The sequence below is a fragment of the Mustela nivalis genome (genome assembly GCF_964662115.1).
Source record: "Mustela nivalis genome assembly, chromosome: 10".
Classification (NCBI taxonomy): Eukaryota; Metazoa; Chordata; class Mammalia; order Carnivora; family Mustelidae; genus Mustela; species Mustela nivalis.
In genome coordinates this window covers 79,828,748-79,848,383 of record NC_139029.1, presented here as the reverse complement: position 1 = coordinate 79,848,383, position 19,636 = coordinate 79,828,748, and the positions used below count along the sequence as shown (strand labels likewise).

The following is a 19,636-nucleotide window of genomic DNA, read 5'->3' as shown; positions in this document are numbered from 1 at the left end:
CATTCCAAATGGTTCCTGAAAGTTAATTTTTATAACATTTAGAAAAATGGTTTGCTAATAATGTAGCAGAGAAAATTAATTGGTTTCAATGAAATCATTAAATATTAGGGCTAAGGTACATACCTGTAGTATGCTAAAAAATTAAATACACAATATTCCATTTCCTATGGAAAAGCAAACAAAGCATAAAGAATATGATATTTCTAAGTCAGAAACCTGAAAAATTCACTTCCATGGTTTATACCGAGTAGGCACATCTAAAATAAATATCTTCAACAATAACTCAACATACTATACAAATGCTATCCTCTTCATAAATTCACATGTGATTACAGCTTATGAAACAAATATAATAAGTTCTTCAGTTCTTGGGGACATATCACCCGGAACATCATTATTTAATTCATTCAAATGACCTAAAGAAAAACTTCCCAAAGTTTATTTGCCTTAATTTCACACTCAAGTAGTTATAATGAACACAACAAATTTCTCAAACACATTTCCCCAGTCTGTTAATACACAACCTTTCTCTTTCTTCCTATCTTTAGCCTACCAGTTTTAACATTTCATTATTTCTGTTGCTCTACTTTCCAGTCTTACTGTTGTTCTAGCATCTTTAAGATACTCCATTTATTCTAGAGAGAATTTTGTCTCAACCTTTTTTATCCACATTGTAATTAATAAACCGCAAATCCTTCCCTCCCTTCAATTCTTAGATGCCAGTTTATATCTCAATAAATAAATACTAGTTCACTAATCAATTATTTTTCTCCTTCCCATGAAAAAGGAAACATCCAACCTACGTGAAGTTAATGCATGACATACCTGGATAGACATGGCCCTGAGTACTGCTGTCCCGTTAAGTTCATGTTTTATTTCTTCTTTTCTCTTTCCACCAGCCTTCTTGTATATGTCATAAGGATGTGCTGTCGCCTTTGGTTTCAGATCTCTTTAATATTTTAGCGAAGTTTTTTAAAAATCTTTTTACTTTATAGAAACTATGATTTCACTGACAGTCTGAAGGGTTAAGATTCACAATTCCTAATCTCTTCAGTTCCTACAAATTTTTCCCTCCAATTTCTTTTTATTTTTTCTCTCTAAGCAGTTCAACAGTGGAATAATACTTTTTTTTCCCCAATCTTTTTGTGGATGAGTTTTAATGCCTTTTGCCCACTTTTCCAGATTCCCTTTTTTTCTTATTTCTCCATTTTCTTTTTTAGATTTTACTCTGTTATGGAAATTATCCAACATTAAAGAGAGAGACCGAGAGAGACACACACTAGAATAACAAACCCCACATACCCATCACACTGGTTTATCAAGTATTAACTCATGGCACTCATGGCCAATCTTGTTCCATCCACTCATCCATTTTATGTATTTATTATTTATTCTTTCATCCTTTTTATTTTAAAAGTAAATCCCAGAAAATATTTAAAATAAAAACTTATGTCGTTAGTAGTCTTTGATGCCTTTTTGGATTCACTAGTGTGAATATTTGTAACCAACTATTCTACAGCATGTCGAACTTCCCCATTTTAAATACTGTAGTTCTCATTATACCTTACAGGTTGCTTCCATTTAACATTCAATGTATATCTTAATTTGCTGCCAATGACAAGTATACAGATATATTACCAATTCTTACACATACACTCACTGTAATTTTGTTTTTGAACACTCTTAGAAAATGACCCTTCCCCCTCCTCTTTTAATTATCATTTCTTGAAAGTATTTTTCAGATAGTTGTGGCTGAATGAATGTACATAGCATTCAACTTAAGTCGGTAACACAATTATTCAATAGTGGCAGAAACTCTAGAGGTAGGCATTCCCTTGTTTCCCTGTGTTTCATTGGCTACTCTTCAGTAGAAAAAATAACTTAAAATTCTGTTAAATTCCTTGGTCTTAATGGGATCCAGTCAGTGGCCTAAGATAAATACCAGCAACAATACATGGCGTGCAGAAGAAAAAAGTTCGGTATTAATTCTCAAATTTCGTTAAGAATAAAATATTTTTTAAAAATCCATCAAAGACACCTAAGCAGCTCTTCTCCACAACCAAAAATTAAAGCAGTTTAATTTCTGGTTTCATTTCCAACTCTACCAAACACTTTTTAGGTCTTCCTAAACCAAAATAATTTACTGAACTAATTATAATTAGATACCAAAATTAATATTAAAAATTCCTAAATCCCTAACATTTTTCCCTGTAAATCTCTTGACTCTTACCACCGTCTTCTGTTTATTAAAACAATCCTATTTATCTAATAGAATTGTCTTCAACTTTGTATCCCCACACTGAAAAAGTTCTCAATCTTTTAGGTCTCAGGACCCCTTTACACTCTTAGAAATTACTGAGGAACACAAAGACCTCTCTCTCTCTGCCTGCCTCTCTGCCTATTTGTGATCTCTGTCAAATAAATAAATAAAATCTTAAAAAAATATATATTTTATTTAGTTATTTGAGAAAGAGAGAGAATGAGAGTGAGCATGAGAGAGGGAAGGTCAGAGAGAGAAGCAGAAGCCCCTGCTGAGCAGGGAGCTTGATGAGGACTCAATCTGGGGACTCTAAGATCCATGTCCTGAGCTGAAGGCAGTCGCTCAACCAACTGAGCCACCCAGGCGCCCAATAAATAAATAAATCTTAAAAAAAAAAAAGGAAAAAGAATAAATTAAATAAAGGCCGGGGAAAGAGACCTGGACTGGAATAATTATGAATTATGATAATTTTATAGTTAAACTAATTACTGTACTGAGCAACAACAGCAATTGCTGACCTTGAGAGCTTATCAGTACGCTAAACACACATTTTCTCATTTAATCTCTGAATTCTCTTAAGAATGCTGTGATGTGGGGCGCCTGGGTGGCTCAGTCATTAACCATCTACCTTCAGTTCAGGTCATGACACATCAGAAATAAAAACCAAGAACTGTTTTAAAAAGAACAAGAACACATACAAGAACACATGATAATATATTCTATTAGCCTTCAGAGAAATGTATGCTAGGTGAGAGTAAGAGTCAAAAGACAAATAATATTTTGGTATTATCATGAATATAGTTTTGATTTTGCTAAGAGTCTGAGAGATCTCCAGATATTTCGTGAACCACTGCCATGTATACTTCATATGATGTTTTATTCATATGTGGTTCTGAAGAAATACAAGAGAATTAAAAAGATACATTTATTCATTTCAAAGAAAATGCTGTAATAGAGTTTGGGTATATTAAAAAAAAAAAAAAAAAGAAAGAAAGAAAAAGAAAAAAGAATGCGAGACACACAGATAGATTACAAACTACTGACACTTCCAGAATTAAGTTCCAAGTCATCTATTACTCGTCTTTCCCTGTGGACATTTCAAGGAAAATTATTAATTCATGAAATATAAAATACCAATCTACCTAAATTTGACATATCAATCTAAACAAGACAGTCTAAGCTTAATACTTCATTTTTGCAGAAAGCTTCTGAAATACATCTCTACAATGTCAATATACAATAATCTCATGAAAATTTCACCAAAATATTCAAAGGTGACAGAAAATTTTTTCAAAGAATCTTTAAATATTCAAGACAATTGTTTTTTGTAATACATTTTCTGTTGAAATTTGGGTTTCATAATGAAGATAGGTAACTTGGTGGCACAGTATTTTTTAGAACATTAAGATTTATGGAACAATGATCACTGAAGACTTAAGAAAGAACCGAAATTAATCTAAAATATTAACTAAAAATTAAAAGTCCAGGCTGGAATCCTTTTTAGTGTGACAGACTGCAAGACTTTTTTTTAAATGCCACCTTTAATTAAACAACACTGCACTTAGTAACAGTAAGACTGCAAATTTTCTAGTGAGAAAATGGGCTCAAAGGAGATACAATTTACCTCCTTCCTATAAGGAGATAATGTGAAGCTTAGCAAAAAGTGAAATGTTAACTGTGAGAGCCCCACTGTTGTTACAATCCAAATGCTACTTCAATGTCTCCCCACTTTTTCATTTATTATCATGGCCACTGTGCTAGTATGTCAGGTTATGATATATTCTTCTACAAAGTCTTTTTTTTTTTTTTTTTCATTTTAGGACGCCCAGAGTATGGTGTAAGAGTACTTTAAGAGATTAGGGCAGTCATTGTCCTTGATGCAATTAGCATATACTTTTCTTCCACTCTTTCCTCCCCCAGGCTGAAAACTTAGAAAAGCTATTTAAGCCATCTTTACACAGTTCTAAATCCCTGGAATTAGTCTTCAGTTTTTACTGGACTTTTAAACCTCTAATGAACGATTCTGCAATTTCTCTCAGTATGCTCTTTTTTTAAAAAATTACTATCAGAAATTTTTTTTTAAAACTTAGGTTTAACCTAAATGTTTCCTACAACAAAAACAACCTACAAAATATTTCATAATGCACTATTTATACCATAATGGTAAATTCTGAAAAATTCTGTATTGTATTTTTCATATTAACTCCTAGCTATTACGTCAATAAACTTACCATCTTCCCTTTGTAAAAACTGTTTAAAGCATATTACATACACTGGCTCCAATAAAATTATTTTTAGCTCTAATTTTAATGATTTACATTTTAGCTAAGACATCAGGTATGCTGGAAAAAAATAATTAATGCATTTTGATGATGAGAGATTAAAAACGCCTATTCTACTTCCAGGATTGTTAGAACAATAAAATAATGTTGAAGAGCTTCATAAACTGCTATTCAAAGGTATCACAGGGTTAATTTTCCATGTGAAATGATCTTCATTAGGTGGGCCATCCAGCCATTTTGAGTAATTCAGCAAGTTTATAAATTTCTCATTTTAGTTCTGACACATTATTATTACTAACCCTTCCTTCACGGAAATGGATGAACACACAGCCATGTATATGATATGAAGTCCAGTGGAATGAAGTGATTTAACTGACTTATCCCTCATTCCTTAAGGTCACATAAACATTTTTCTCAGAAGAATTAAAGAATGAAACTCTTTGTTAACTTACTTTAAACCATTTACAAGTTTATCTATGACTTTAAATAAAGTTTATATTTTAGATTTACAGAAAAACTGAAGATTCTACAGAGTTCCTATATAACCTGGGTACTTCCTATTCCCTCTATTATTAACATCTTACATTAGCATAGTATAGTTGCTCCAATTAATCAGCCAAAACTGATATATTATTATTAACTAAAGCCCATACTTCATCAGATTTATTTGGTGTGCATCTAATATCCTTTTTTGTTCCAGGATCCCATATTACATTTAGTCATGTCTCCTTCAAAAATGACAAACACTATTCTTTCCTGAAACAATCCACTCCTCCTCTTCTACCACCTTCCTTTCAATTCCTTATTTTGTCTGCTGGAATCCATCCTCCTCTATCATTAACAATTGCATTTTTATTCAATGTGTTCCTTAGGGAAACTTTTTAATTAAAAGCTTGCTTTATCCCAATGAAACTTTTCTTAAAACTCTCTTGAAAAGTCATTTTTATCTCCCTAAACCCTTCCCCAAAGGAAGGAAAAAGAATGCATTATTCATCATTCTACCCTACCACCCAATGTTGCTTTCATAACTGCAGTTCTACCACCATCAATTAAGACAGATTCTGCATCCAATCATTTCTCATCAAAACAACCATCAGGCCACTAGAACATTTTCTCTCATCACAGAAAGACTTCAGCACCTGGCTTTATTTCCTCCTTGTCTCCCAGCCCATCATCATCTTGTGATAGGTCAAACACCCTTAGTCCATAATTTCTTTAAAACTTCTACTCTGACAATTTTTACTACATTAATCCATTTAGCAACTTTTCTTGCCACATCTTTGATTTTTCTTTCTCTTTTTTGTCACCATTCATTTCTAGTATTTAAAATCCCCTTTCCTGACTTTATTCTTCCATCTTAATTCTCCTACTACATACAATTACTGAACCCACTTTTTGGCCTCTATGTTGACTAGTTCCCTTTCTATTTTTCCTTGGCTTGATTTTACAGTATAGCCCAAGTATTTTTTTTTTTTTAAGTGTTCTTCAGTGCCAGACATGGATAAATCCAATCTTGTATTCTAGCTAAACTTTCATCGGGGTTAAGTACTAGAGTGAAAACATTTCAATTTTAGTATATGTGCTGCCCAAGTGAGCACTAGAGTGAAAAAACACATACAACACCCCAAAATTTATTCCACAAACATTTTGGTATTTAACACTAGCTGATATCCAAGTCTATTTTCAGGTCCCCTATAAATCCACCAGACTCAAGTGCCACATCCTACTCTCAATCTTGTTATGTTCAGAAAGTCTAAGAATGAGATCAGAATTTCAAGTTTTGGGGCATCTGGGTGGCTCAGTGGGTTAAAGCCTCTGCCTTTGATCCCAGTTCCTAGGATTAAGCCTCACATAGGGCTCTCTGCTAAGCCTGCTTCCCTTCCTCTCTGTCATCTCTGTCAAATAAATAAATATAAACTTAAAAAAAAAAAAGAATTTCAAGTTTCTCAACCAACTTAAAAAGTACTCCCTTCTTTAATCTGTTTCCCCTTTCTCCCTTTCTTCATAAAACCAAAGAATGGTGATTAGAAAGAATATGGACTACACAGCTGATAACTTCAGATCTGGCCCTCGCTCCACCCTTGCATTTCCCCCGACATTTCTATGTGAGCTTGATAATAATCCCTTCTAGTTCTCAGGATGATCCTAAGCAAGTACTTTTCTATTTTTTTAGGCTCCAGCATTTAAACTATACTCTAGAACCAATCCTCTACAATCAGTTCTAGGACTTATGCTAGCCTTAAAAACAAATACTATGGGTGACTGGATGGCACAGTTGGTTAAGCATCCAACTCTTGGTTTTGGCTCAGGTCATGATCTCAGGGTCTTGAGATCAACCCGTGTCAGGCTCCGCACTTAACATGGAGTCTGCTTAAGATTCTCTCTTCCTCCTCTCTTCCCCCTCCCATTCATGTTCTCTAAAATAAATAAATCTTCAAAAACCAATCCACAAAAAAAAAAAAAAAAAACAAATACTAGTTTATAAATTGAGCATTCATCGTATGCCCAGCACTATACAAACTGCACTTATTAATACATTTAATCTTCACAATGGCCTTGCAACACTGTTATTATATCCATTACAAATATGGAGGTCAAGACAGTGAAGCTGAGACAGATTTTGAACTCAGGACATCTGGATTTGGAGCCCCTATGATTATATATAGTTCCTCGGTGCAAACACATCCCCTCCCACCCTGCTTTACTCCTCAACTACCAGTCCATTTCTTTTTCCTTTTTTATAGCACACTTCTTCAAAGAATAATAAATGCTTTCTTATCACACTTCTATCCTTAATCCATTTTAATTTTATTTATACCCACCCCTCATGAATAACCTTATGGGAACTACTGAACAAGAACTTCAAATTTTAATCCTATTTATTTCATCCCTCAAGTTCTTGCTTATTTTTCCCCCACAATATAAATGGGCACTGCTCAAGTCTCAATTTTAATTTCAAGCCATTAATCCTCTTGCCCTCTTATACCTGAAGAATCTTAAGCCAAGCTTTTAAAATATCACACATCTGTTCTCCCAATTCACAAGTTCATGGAACTACTGTCCAAGTTGTAGGCAGAATTTCCTACTGTCTAGTGGACTTCTCCCCTAGTTTAATTTTTTGTTGACATATCAATATTGATATTGACATATCAATAAAATGTCAAGTACTATTCTTTTATGTTTACTTTTTTCCATATGTGGTTTTCATTCACATTTCATGCCCCTGGATTAGACTCACAACGGTATCTTACTTAGACAGAGTCTCCAGTCTCCAATATGGCTTATTAATAACTGAATGCTTGTCACTCTCTAAACATGATATATATTTTATCACATCTGCTCATGCTCTTTTTTTTTTTATTCATAACCAAATCAAATGGCCTTTGGCCCATTAAACCCTCCCAACTTCTCCTTCAGATAATGAATCTCATCATGCATTTCATTATGCTCAAATACCACACCAACTCTATTACAGATTTCACTTTGCCTCACATTAGAGCTATTCATTTGTTTGCTGCCTCCACCAGATTGTAAACCAGATTACAGAACAGAAACCCTGTAATTCTTGTGAATTCTGGCAGTGCCTAAGATAGTGCTAAAATGAATGCTGAATAATTCAATAAATGAATTAACCAGGATGCCACTGAGGTGAGGCAGAATCCTATCAGGGATATGAAATACTCATGCAATTACTTAACAAGGGTATCAGAAATATCTAGGAAGTGGGGCATAGAGAAAAGGTAGAAGAATAGTATCTTTAATCTGAAATCAAGATCAACAGGGAAAATAAAGTATAGAAGATAAAAGGGAAGCTAAACATGAAGTTAGAAAGAACTCAGAGGGGAAAAGATCAAAAAAGGGAGAATCCAAATGAGATTTCCTATATGTTTTCTAGGTGTATCTTTAGAGGAAGTAGTGAAAATCTTCTGCCTAATTTTTACCTGCTTTAGATAGAGGCACATTTTATACTGTGGTCACGAACACAGTTATTCTTCTGTTAATTATAGAAACAACAGTAACATACTTCAGAAAGGTTTTTCTTTGGTTTAGCCATACACTGTAACTGTCAACTCTTAAAAACCAACACTTTTTCATTTGAAAATCTAGAGTCTGATTTAATTTAAACCTACCTTTTATATCCAAAGGCTAAAATTGATTACTAGCCTGAAAAATATGAACAATAACACTAGGATAAATTCAAATATCTGACAGACTATCTTGAAAATGAAGGTGAATAAAATTTCTTAAAACTATAGCCGAGAATAATACAATGGGTGAACCTAACAGATTAGTTCAAGCAAAAGCTATGTGATCGTCCATTAAGAACTTTATATGAAATTTTTACCTCGGATAGTTAAAAGGCAATCTATGAATAACATTTTAGTCCTACAAGAATAAGCTTATCCTATTTGAGAATGCTAGCAAATAAGTAAATATGCACCAACATGAAAATGTTATTTCTTCTAATGTCCATATCACATCTGTGGCCTGTTATACCTCCAAAGCATGCAACTACTACCAACACCTTTCCCTTGCCAAGAAAACAAAAATAATTCCAGATTTAAGATACATTCATTCAAATATTATTTTAAAAGGGCACAAAGAGTTAAACTCTCTAAAGGTTATTGTTTCAAGTTAATTTTTGACTTAGAAGTTAAAATTTTATCCACTGACAGGTATTTAAAATAAACAATTCTATTTCAGCTCATTACTTATTTTCTAAAGTAAACATTTTAAAGACTGAGAAATATTTTTAAAATTTAGCTACAGCAAAATGGAGGATAGGTCAATAATCCAAAGAATTCAACATCATTTTCTAATAATGCAAACATAAGAGAAGTTCTCAACTCAACTTCTATAGTTTCTTCTTATATGTTAAAATAGAAATAAATGAGAAAGCCGAAGTTATGGGACAGTGAGTTAGTACAAGTATTTTCATAGGACTTCTGACCAAAAGTATTAATTTCTACTGAACATGATAAAATACTGCTTTTCTAATTATATGGCTTTTAAAAATTTTTTTAATGTTTTATGGCATTCAGTGATACACTCTAAAAATCTATGTAGTTTAATATTTCTAGGAAATATTTCTAAAATGTTTGTGTACTTGTAAATTTAGTTTTTGTTGGACAATGACTCACAAATGTGTAACAGATGAATTATTCAGTCTGATTTTATGACCATAATTTTCTTTGCTATAATGCAGTCTTATAATGGGATATTATAGATTAGGCTTTTGCAAAAATTAGGATTTTGGTTTTTAAGTTTTAATGTACATTTTGTGAAAACAAAGATACAAATTCAGTTTACTATATTTTGGTTTGCAATATATATATATATATATATATATATAGTATTCAATTTTGAAGGGACATATGAACAATACCCTTGGTTTTGCAATCATAAAATAATCAGGTTAAACATGGAATGGCCTGGGCAACAAAAACAATCTGTCTTAGCAACAGAAAATACCTTAGTATATGCAGGAAAAAGGAAATTAGTATATGGAAGGAAATTAGTATATGGGGGAAAATTAAAATTATAGGACTTACATATTGACTACATGTATAACACTGTTCTATTATTAGCTCCAGGGAGAAAAGGAGACAGGCTAAAAGGCCCAGCTAATCTGTAGTATATTTTATTCAATTGTTTGTTAGGAGCATGAACTTTGGAGCCAGACTGCCAGAATGCCTAACTATCTCAGCCACTCACTAATTATGGGACTATGAGCAAACTGCTTATCTTTTTGTGTCCCACTTCACAAATCTATGAAGTGGGGGACAATAAGAATAACTTCTTTTAGGGATAATGTAAGGATTAACTCATAATGGCTAAGAATGATACAGGCACTTAATACATAGCCAAGAAATGGCTAGTGATTAGTATCCATATGTATCAGACAAACTTTTGGTTCCAGGCATTGAGACAATTTCATTCTAAGCCATGTATTTTGTTTTTTGCTACAAAATATATGAAATAAAGAACTGTAGCAATTAAGGTGGCACCTAAGTAACTCCTTTCAAACTAGTAATTTTCTAAGTATTTATTCCTATCACAGGAATGACCCCTAAAGACAGTGCAGTCAAATTTTTATATAGGCAAAACAAATAGTGGTAGAAAAAACAGCTAATTCCTTCCACCAACACCAATCATCTAAAAGACCCCACTTTTTACAAACTGGTATAAAGTATCCTTAAAACTCATTTCTACCAGTGTTTCTTTTTAGGAAAGTCTACTTAATGGCCTACGTATCACAATAACTAACTGAAAATAGCCTTATAAAATACTGAGAAATACTTGAAAATACCAAGTGATAATTTTGTTCTTCCTAATCTCTGTGGCCACTGAACGGTTCAGTAGAAAAACAAGTAAGAATTTCCAAATGATATTCAACTTGGAAGATACTGAAACAGCTTAAATTTACTAAATACCTAATAAACAATGAATGTTTTATTTTCTAAAAATACACACATGGGAAAACATAGGTATCACTTAAATATAAGAAAATATATGAGTACTGCTCTATTAGCTCACTGCTACCTACTAATTAAGTTCGAATTAGTCTAGCTTTGCAGTTTCCTCACCAATCTACTGAAATAGCATACAGTAAGACAGCAATGTTTCACAAAAGATGTTTGTTTTTACTGCACATCCCACAGCATATTTAAAAAGTATAAATAGACTACACATACACATGAATACAAGGAAAAACACCACCTGAGGTATTTTAATCCTTTGAGAAAACAACTCACACTGATCTGTAGATCATTTTTTCTCACACTTAGCTACAAGAGAGGAGAGATTTATTTCTATTGGTATTTAGTAAGGAAATACTACTGCTTTCTTTATTTTAGGAGGATGAATTCCTTCCTGAGAGAAACATACTAAATTTTAATTAACTTTGTTTAGTCCCTTATCTACCACCCATTCCCTTTTTTGGACCACTAAGTAAGACCAAAATAAAAAATAATTATTACATTAATAAACAAAACTACTCACCTCTGGACTAAAGTCACTATCTCAAATCACTCTGGGGCTACCAGAACCTGAAGGCAACCTGCAGTCTCTAAAGTTTAAAGGAGTACTAGGAAGAATCTAGGCTGTACCAATTCACATACTGGTTTAAATAATTAATGAAAAAAAAACAAAAAAAAAAAACAAAAAAAAAAAACCCAAAGCTGGGCATCAATTTCTTCCAGGAAAAACCAACAAATAAATGCAACAATTTAACTGTCCTGTACAAATTGTATTACAAAGTAAATAGACCTAGTTGATGAAGGAAAACTCTTTTAAAGATTTTCAACTAACTAATGTAAAGATATATGTGAATGGGGGGGGGGAGGCAACATTCGCAACTCCCAAATGAAATAAATTAAGGCACAAATCATTGGTGGATACTTAAACCATTAGTAGAAAAATACAATTGAAGGATCAGAATGTCACCACCTGAACCACAATCCATCTTAAAGCATCACTAAACATGGGATAACCAGATGTTTTATGAAACACAAGAATACCTATGAAGTATTCTTGCTGAAAAATATGAATAAATAACAGAACCTAAATCTAAAGAAGCTTTTGGAGCTAAATTCTGGTTTACATAAAAAATGCCAATGGATGGAGGAACAGGTTACGATGACACTACAAAGAACAGCCACACCAATCAAGACTAAAGGATTTTTTCTCAAAATAACTAAGTTTCTTCATTAAGTCAGTGGAACTGAGGGTGAAGATGGAGAGGACTACCACAGATTAACAGTCTTAGAAGAAATAACAACCAAATGCTATCTATGGCCCTTGAGAAGATCCTATTCTGAACAAATCAACTCTTAAAATACATTTTTTTGAGACAACTGGGGAAATTGAAGATGGATTGGGTATTCAATGACATTAAGAAATCACTGTCAAATTTGATGGGTATGATAATCATATTATGGTTTGATAAGAAAATGTCACATATTTTAAAGATATTGTGATGATGTTTGAGATGACATGACATGATGTCAAGGATGTGCTTCAAAATACAATAGAAAAAATGAACAGATGAAACAAGTGTAGAAACTACTAAATCAAGATGATGAGAATGTGGGATTCACTATATTGCTATATAATGACTGAACTCTGACAGTAGAAACTTTTTTAAAAATTACCATGAATAACCCACTCAAAAGTAACAAGTGTCAGAAATCACTTAAAAATAGCTTTCAAAGAAAATTTCAAAGCTTATTTGTTATTTTTATGTATCATGAACACATAGAAAAAAATAAATTCAAATTATCAGCTAAACAATTAATCAGAACAATTATACAAAGATATATTTATTTGGCATGAATAAAACGTAGAAGTATAAAATACTGTTCAATAACTATTAAGAAGTTTCTTTTGAGAACACTCTTAACTTTGCTAAAAAGCTAAAACTTAGGATCTAAAAATTACAAACTTCTCAAGAGCAGTAATTATCAATTCACATTACATAGTAAAACCATCTTGAGATCTTAAAAAACTACCAACTCCTAGGAGACTCTATTCAAGATTCTCAAGTCTAGGGTAGGGCCTGGTGATTTCTGTGTGCAGAAAAACCCAAGACACTATTAAATGGAACTACAGATTTGCCTTTATGAACAAAGGTTTATTATACTTTCTCCATTATCAATTATTTTAAGGTCAACATATATCTCATAAAAAACTTGTTTAGCCTTTCTGTTAAGGCCATAAGATGGCTGACTGCTACTTTATTCAACTCAAAATGCACAGAAAGCTTTAATATAAGTTCCTTGTATATATTATCTTCCCTAATTTTTAAAAGGTAGACAACATGATCATGAAAAATTATTTCTAGAAATTTTTTCTAAAAGTGAGCCACCCCTTAATAAATTAACTACACTTCTTAAACATGATAAAATGATCATAGTAACAATGTCTCAATTTATAAATCTCAAGAATTTTTATCATCTTGTTCTATGAAGTAGAATATGTGAATAATTAATACTCTGCCAGGTTTTGATTATGTATTTAGATGTCAGATTTCCAATTAATTACAAAGCCCTCAGTCTTCCTTCCTGGAAAAAATTCTATTTTCTGAGACACTGTAATCCTTAGTTACCAAAAGAAAAAAGAGAAGCTAAGTATAAAAGCTAGTCTTAATAAAATTACTGTGTAAAATAAACCAATTAAAATTTATTATTGTATTGATTCCAAATTCAGTCAAGTTCTTAGATATAAAAATTATACAAGGAAAAGTGAATCCCCCTAAATATTTGCAGAAAAGAAGCATCACTTAAGTACTTGTGTTCTTATACAATCTTTGAAACAAAGGAAGATCTATTATTTCATTTTGAACAAGTACTGAGGAAGACTCAGGAGGAAATGGATCCCATCGATACTAGGGAGTTGTATGCTGAAGTCACCTGACTTATTAAATTTCACTGGAGGCAAATAAGCATAGAGAAGATTTAGTTACCATTCCAGAAGACATGACTTCACTAAGGTAATACTGGATGTTACTATAAAGGGTGTTTGAAAACTACTTTAAAAGGCAAAACATAGATGGTTCCTTTTATAAAGATGACAATATCCAAAAATGTATGGGGAAAAAAGTTAACTTCATGTTCCATAAATGGATATTTTTGGATTGAGATAAATTATTAAAAAATAATTTTTCTATAAATTTCTATAAACTGGCTAGTCTTAAATATTGTAATATCAAGTTGGAGACTCAGCTTGTACTAAGTATGAATACCCTTAATACACACTTTACATGTATTGTACATCCCAACAGAAAGAACCTAGACAACCAATTCAGAGACTTGGAAAATGTCTAATAAGCACTTAAAAATTCTAAGTTGGCTCATAAAATAATAAAGATTAAAACAATTTGACACATTCCTATTCCTATCTAATTAATATCCTAGCAAATCCAAAAAATAATAGTCAATGCTGGTAAACAAGAAAGTGGAATAGCCAGTTTCATATACCATTCATATTAGTTTAGTATCATCTTTCTAGAAATAAATTTGCAGTAAGAATCAGGAGTCTCTAACATTTTCTTTGATCCAATAAATCTAGCTCTAGAAATCTAGTCTCAGGAAATAATCTGAAAGATAAAAATGTTATGCACAGGGTGTTTGCCATGTATATATTTAAAAAAGTATGGAAGTAAGTTAAATGTCCAATAAAGGTACTTTCAAAAGTACTACAAATCCACTAGCATGCTAGACAGCTATTAAATTTTTTAAAAATTCTTACTAAAATAGTAAATACAATAAAACAAAGAACTGCACATAGTAATTTTAATTTTGTACAAAAATATGTTTTACACAGAAAATGAAAAAAATTGTTACCTCTTGTAAATTATCAAAACTACCAAAGTCCATACTATCATTTGATTTTTGAAACTTTCAACTCATCTAACATTCAAAAACTATCTGAGGATACTTAATATAAAAACCAAATTATAATAAGATGCAAAACCATTAAAACATATAAACAATAAAGTCATTTAGTAAAAAAAAAAAAAGGTGTTCACATATCTTCACTTTCATCTTTCTTATCAAGCAGAGTGAAGAAATAAAGATATACTGAAATATTTAAAATAGAAGATGAAGACAAATTTATTAAATAGTGGGCAACTTTACTCATATGCTTTTAATGCAAAAAATGCAGAACACTTGAAAAATGAATAATAAAAGTATAGAGGAAGATAAAATTATGCCAGGGACTCATGATCTTTAATGAGAAAGACATTTCATTATTACTTAAAAGAAATTTCACTGGGGCCATGAGGTTACAAGGAAAAGAGTGATGAATTCCCTAGAAGAATCAGGTGACTTCTAACCAGGACTCCACCCAGAATCCACACACACACAGACATGACTATACCCAAATGGGCAAAATGCACAACTCCTCTGAGTCCAAGGAAGTGACTGTTAAGGTCTGTGCTTGATGGTAACTGGAATTTCTTGATATTCTATACTTAAGTTTTTAATGAGCTGCAGGTGAATTTTTGAACTTCTCAGAAACTGTATGTAAAATCTTTTTTTTTTTTAAAGATTTTATTTATTTATTTGACAGAGAGAGATCACAGTAGACAGAGAGGCAGGCAGAGAGAGAGAGAGGGAAGCAGGCTCCCCACTGAGCAGAGAGCCTGATGCGGGACTCGATCCCAGGACCCTGAGATCATCACCTGAGCCGAAGGCAGCGGCTTAACCCACTGAGCCACCCAGGCGCCCCTGTATGTAAAATCTTGATGTTACCTATTTTGTGTTAAGGATTAAATAATGTATCTGATCTAGTAGGACTGTTGTGCCTAGCAGAATGCCTAGGACCTGGGAATTATTCAATAAATGTAGATTTTTTTTCTCTATAAAATAATTTCTATCAGTAAATAATTTAAGAATCTACAGTAATAACTATAACCTTGTATCACTCATTGTCTCACTCTTAACTTTCCCTTTAAAAATGGCACATTATGAAACAGTCAACTTAACAAGCCAAGCTGAGGAAATAAAGGTTTAAACTAAGCCCACACAGTGATAAGAGAATTGTCAGAAAAAAATGTTATTAACCTAAAGAATCTTTAAAATCATGATAAACAATTATGGCTTATGCTAGATGTATTAGAAAATTAGAATTAAAGGGTAAATTTTGTCTATAACCAGAATTAATTTCAAATATCAATTGCTTCTCTTGTGTATAAGGTGTCTCTGTTAATGGAAGTATCACTTACATTACTACATATTTATAATGGATAGTTCAAGTGTTACATATCTACAAAAATATATATCTACTTGCAAAATTACTTCATTATAATACACTTTTTCTTTTTCTGAGGGGCATAAATTAAACTCTAAGAGCTAGTTTATAACTCATTCATCTTGGGTTCCATATGGACAGGAATGCTGATTTAAAGATAATCTTACACATATATAAGAAATCAATTTCCCAAACACAGCAAATAGAACTGTAAAACTGCATCTTAAGTTATAGATCACTTCACTCATTTTTTTTGCAAAATAACACTTTCCCTTATTTTTTCTTCATCTTGACTCCATCTACCAGTAGTTGCAAATTTTTGCATTGTTTTTCTTCTGTGAGGTAAGTCAAATCCATCGCAGAATGAGGTGAAATATAAATGAGTAAGAAAAAACATAAATGCCAAAATAAATTTAATAGAAAATTCTTCCTAGTTTACATTGTTTTTTAAGAGACACGCTATAATATATTGAAAAAATCCATATGACCTCTTCCGTTACGTGTTTTGCCTCTTCACTTTTCACTGTTTCTATGCAGTGCTAAATTATAACATTCAGATTAGCCCTGAAGAATATGCACAAGGACTCTAAACTTGGGCTTAGAACCTAGACAGTGTGACATCAAATTTAACATGAAATAACAACTCTACAGTATAGTATCTCTTCATTAGAGCTTTTCTTCTCTTATTTTGGGAAAGAACATGAGGACGGTGAAAGGAATACAGCTGACAGAATTTTCATAAAACTTTAGGTTTTTCTCCCAACAGCATTCAAATGCTCCTTATCTTAAAAAAAAATTAAAAAAAAAAAAAAGTAAAACCTAAAACAATTTCTTAAATTCCAAAATGGGGTATTTATTATACTTACTGGGAGTTTAACAGGCACCTTTCCACGTGGCAAAATGGGAGAAAAGTGGTATAGACAATAAAAATCATACCTAAGAGGGATGTCTCCTTGGCAAATGCTGCAGCAATAGCTGGGTCCAATGCAGGCTGTCCATCCCCAGATGGAAGATCAGGTCGAGTATAATCCCTACTTTTATCATTGTTGTATTTTACATTCAAATTCACAAGTTTGGAAAAATCAATCCTTAGGGTACAGCAAGCATTATAAATATTCTGACCATCTAGGGCCTGTAAAAGTGAATAAAGTATATCAGCAGTCTTAAGGAATGAAAATTAATAAGAAACAGGACTTCGACAATAAAACCCAGCAATGAAGACCTGCATATAAAAGACACCAGGAAAGGGATCACATATTATACATTATTCTTTGTTATCCCAGTTGTACATGTATTTGTTTCCACAAATACTATCTTTTTAAAATAGAAAATGCTACTTAAATCTAAAATACAACCAGTTAAATATATATGCTAATGCTTTTAATTCAAAAAAATCTGCAAATAATTCAATTTAAAAAAATAAACAAGGATTACAAATATAGTCAGTCCTGCCAAAAGTCATACCATAATAGCCTGCATAATACTTTAATTTTATTATACATACACATTTTTTGCTGGATGATAGTACTTAGAAAAATTGGTGTAATTTTAGAACATAACTTTTGTTTGAGGTCACATTTTATGAAGTGCCTCAAGCCAAATAAGTATCACTATAATGTACAGTAGTAATGCAAACACTATTATTTCCTTAACTTGAGGTGTTGAACCTGGATCCAAATAGATTGTTGAATTAGAAAATGCAACATTATCCCAGGAAAGCCCAGGAATAGAGTGCAAGCTCTAGATCTGAAAGCCTACACTCAAATCAGGTCATCTACTTAACCTCTTTGAATCTCAGGATCTTTCTTAATCTGGAAAACAGAGAAGATAATGACTCCCAGGATCCTCACAAGAGTACCTTGAGGATTAAATAAAAGATCACATATGTGAAAGTACAATGTGAGTTATAATTGCTGCTGCTATGATTATTATGAGTTTTTTTCCTGGTACTATATAATCACCATTTCTATTCCAGCTGGATAGAAGGCTAGAACAAACTAAGGAACAAGGGAATATATTGTTAATTTTTTATTAGAAGAATAAACATTTACTGTATAAAATAATGGTTCAAAATGAAAACTATGTTTACCTCTATAAATCACTGTAAAAGTGACAGTTCTTCTGATAATACATCAATAGACTTAAGCCTGATGTTTATACAGACCAAGATCCATTAGGTAGGTAAAGCTAGAACTATATGATTTTAATAGTAGACCAACATGTTTTTGCATGACCTTTTTAGAAATGGGACTGAAATATACATGAACCTTAGGATAAATTCAAGAGATTGTTGAATTTTCCCTTCCAACCCTCACTACTAATACCTCCACTGTTAGTCTTTTTTTTTTTTTTTTTTAAAGATTTTATTTATTTGACAGATAGAGATCAGAAGTACGCAGAGAGAGAGAGAGGAGGAAGCAGGCTCTCCGCGGAGCAGACAGCCCGATGCGGGGCTCGATCCCAGGACCCTGGGATCATGACCTGAGCTGAAGGCAGAGGCTTTAACCCACTGAGCCACCCAGGCGCCCCCACTGTTAGTCTTTTTCTGAGCTGTTCTTCTCTTATAAGCAAAATGCTAGGGGGCAAAATTTTCCAATTAACTGAAAATAACTGCCAAAAATTTTAACCAGTGTATATAAATAATTTCATTGACTCTATCACTCAAGCTGCCTTTACGTAGCAGTGGTACCCAGAGCTTTCAAAAACAGAGTACTGAACTGCCATCCCCAAAGATTATGATTTCTTAGTTCAGGATACTGAAGAGTCCCAATGTTTTTTTGTTTTTTTTTAACAAGCAATCTACATGACAAGAACCTAGGTGGGCTCTAGACCACAGTCAGAAGAAAACTATAAATTCTCTTAATCCTAAAGGTACACTTTGCCAGCTAACTGAATTCCAAGTTCTTAAGATGTATTTTTCATCTCCCACTCATATGGAACTGTCACTAAAAGATGAGACAGTAGGCTTGAGATTCTCTTTCTAAACTTGTATTCTTTGCCCATAATTATATATAACTTCTATTGTTTTAACAAGCATAAAAATGTAGCAACTGAACTACAAAGTTTAGAACCAACTCATTCCATAACATACTGAGATATATAAGGATAACTGTAAAATGGGAAGAGATTTGTAACATAGCAGATGCTGGGAGAGTTGTGACATGAGAGGAAAGTTCTAATACCAACAATGTGCCATATATTGTGTTGTGTTCTAGGAATACGGCAGAGAAAAAAGACAAGGTACCCACTTTTATGTGACTTACAGTAAAACCTGGAAATACAGACATCTAACAAATACAAATTTGATTTGTGGTAGTGAGAACTAAGAAAGGAAGAGATA

At 32.4% G+C, this 19,636-nt stretch overlaps 1 protein-coding gene and 1 long non-coding RNA gene across 5 annotated transcripts in view; both read right to left on the bottom strand.

The window, feature by feature from the left end:
• Positions 1-19,636, bottom strand: part of PTBP2 (polypyrimidine tract binding protein 2) — an 85,896-nt gene that overhangs the window by 9,160 nt on the left and 57,100 nt on the right. For all 4 annotated transcript variants that reach the window (XM_082686470.1, XM_082686471.1, XM_082686472.1 and 1 more), the window contains exon 8: positions 17,233-17,428. In XM_082686470.1, coding sequence (XP_082542596.1) covers positions 17,233-17,428 — 196 coding nt within the window. The remainder of the gene's footprint in view (positions 1-17,232; positions 17,429-19,636) is intronic.
• Positions 1,046-15,579, bottom strand: LOC309842362. Its single transcript, XR_014299621.1, has 2 exons — positions 2,882-15,579; positions 1,046-2,372 (listed from the first exon to the last, which is right to left on the bottom strand). It is a non-coding gene; the product is annotated as an uncharacterized lncRNA (long non-coding RNA).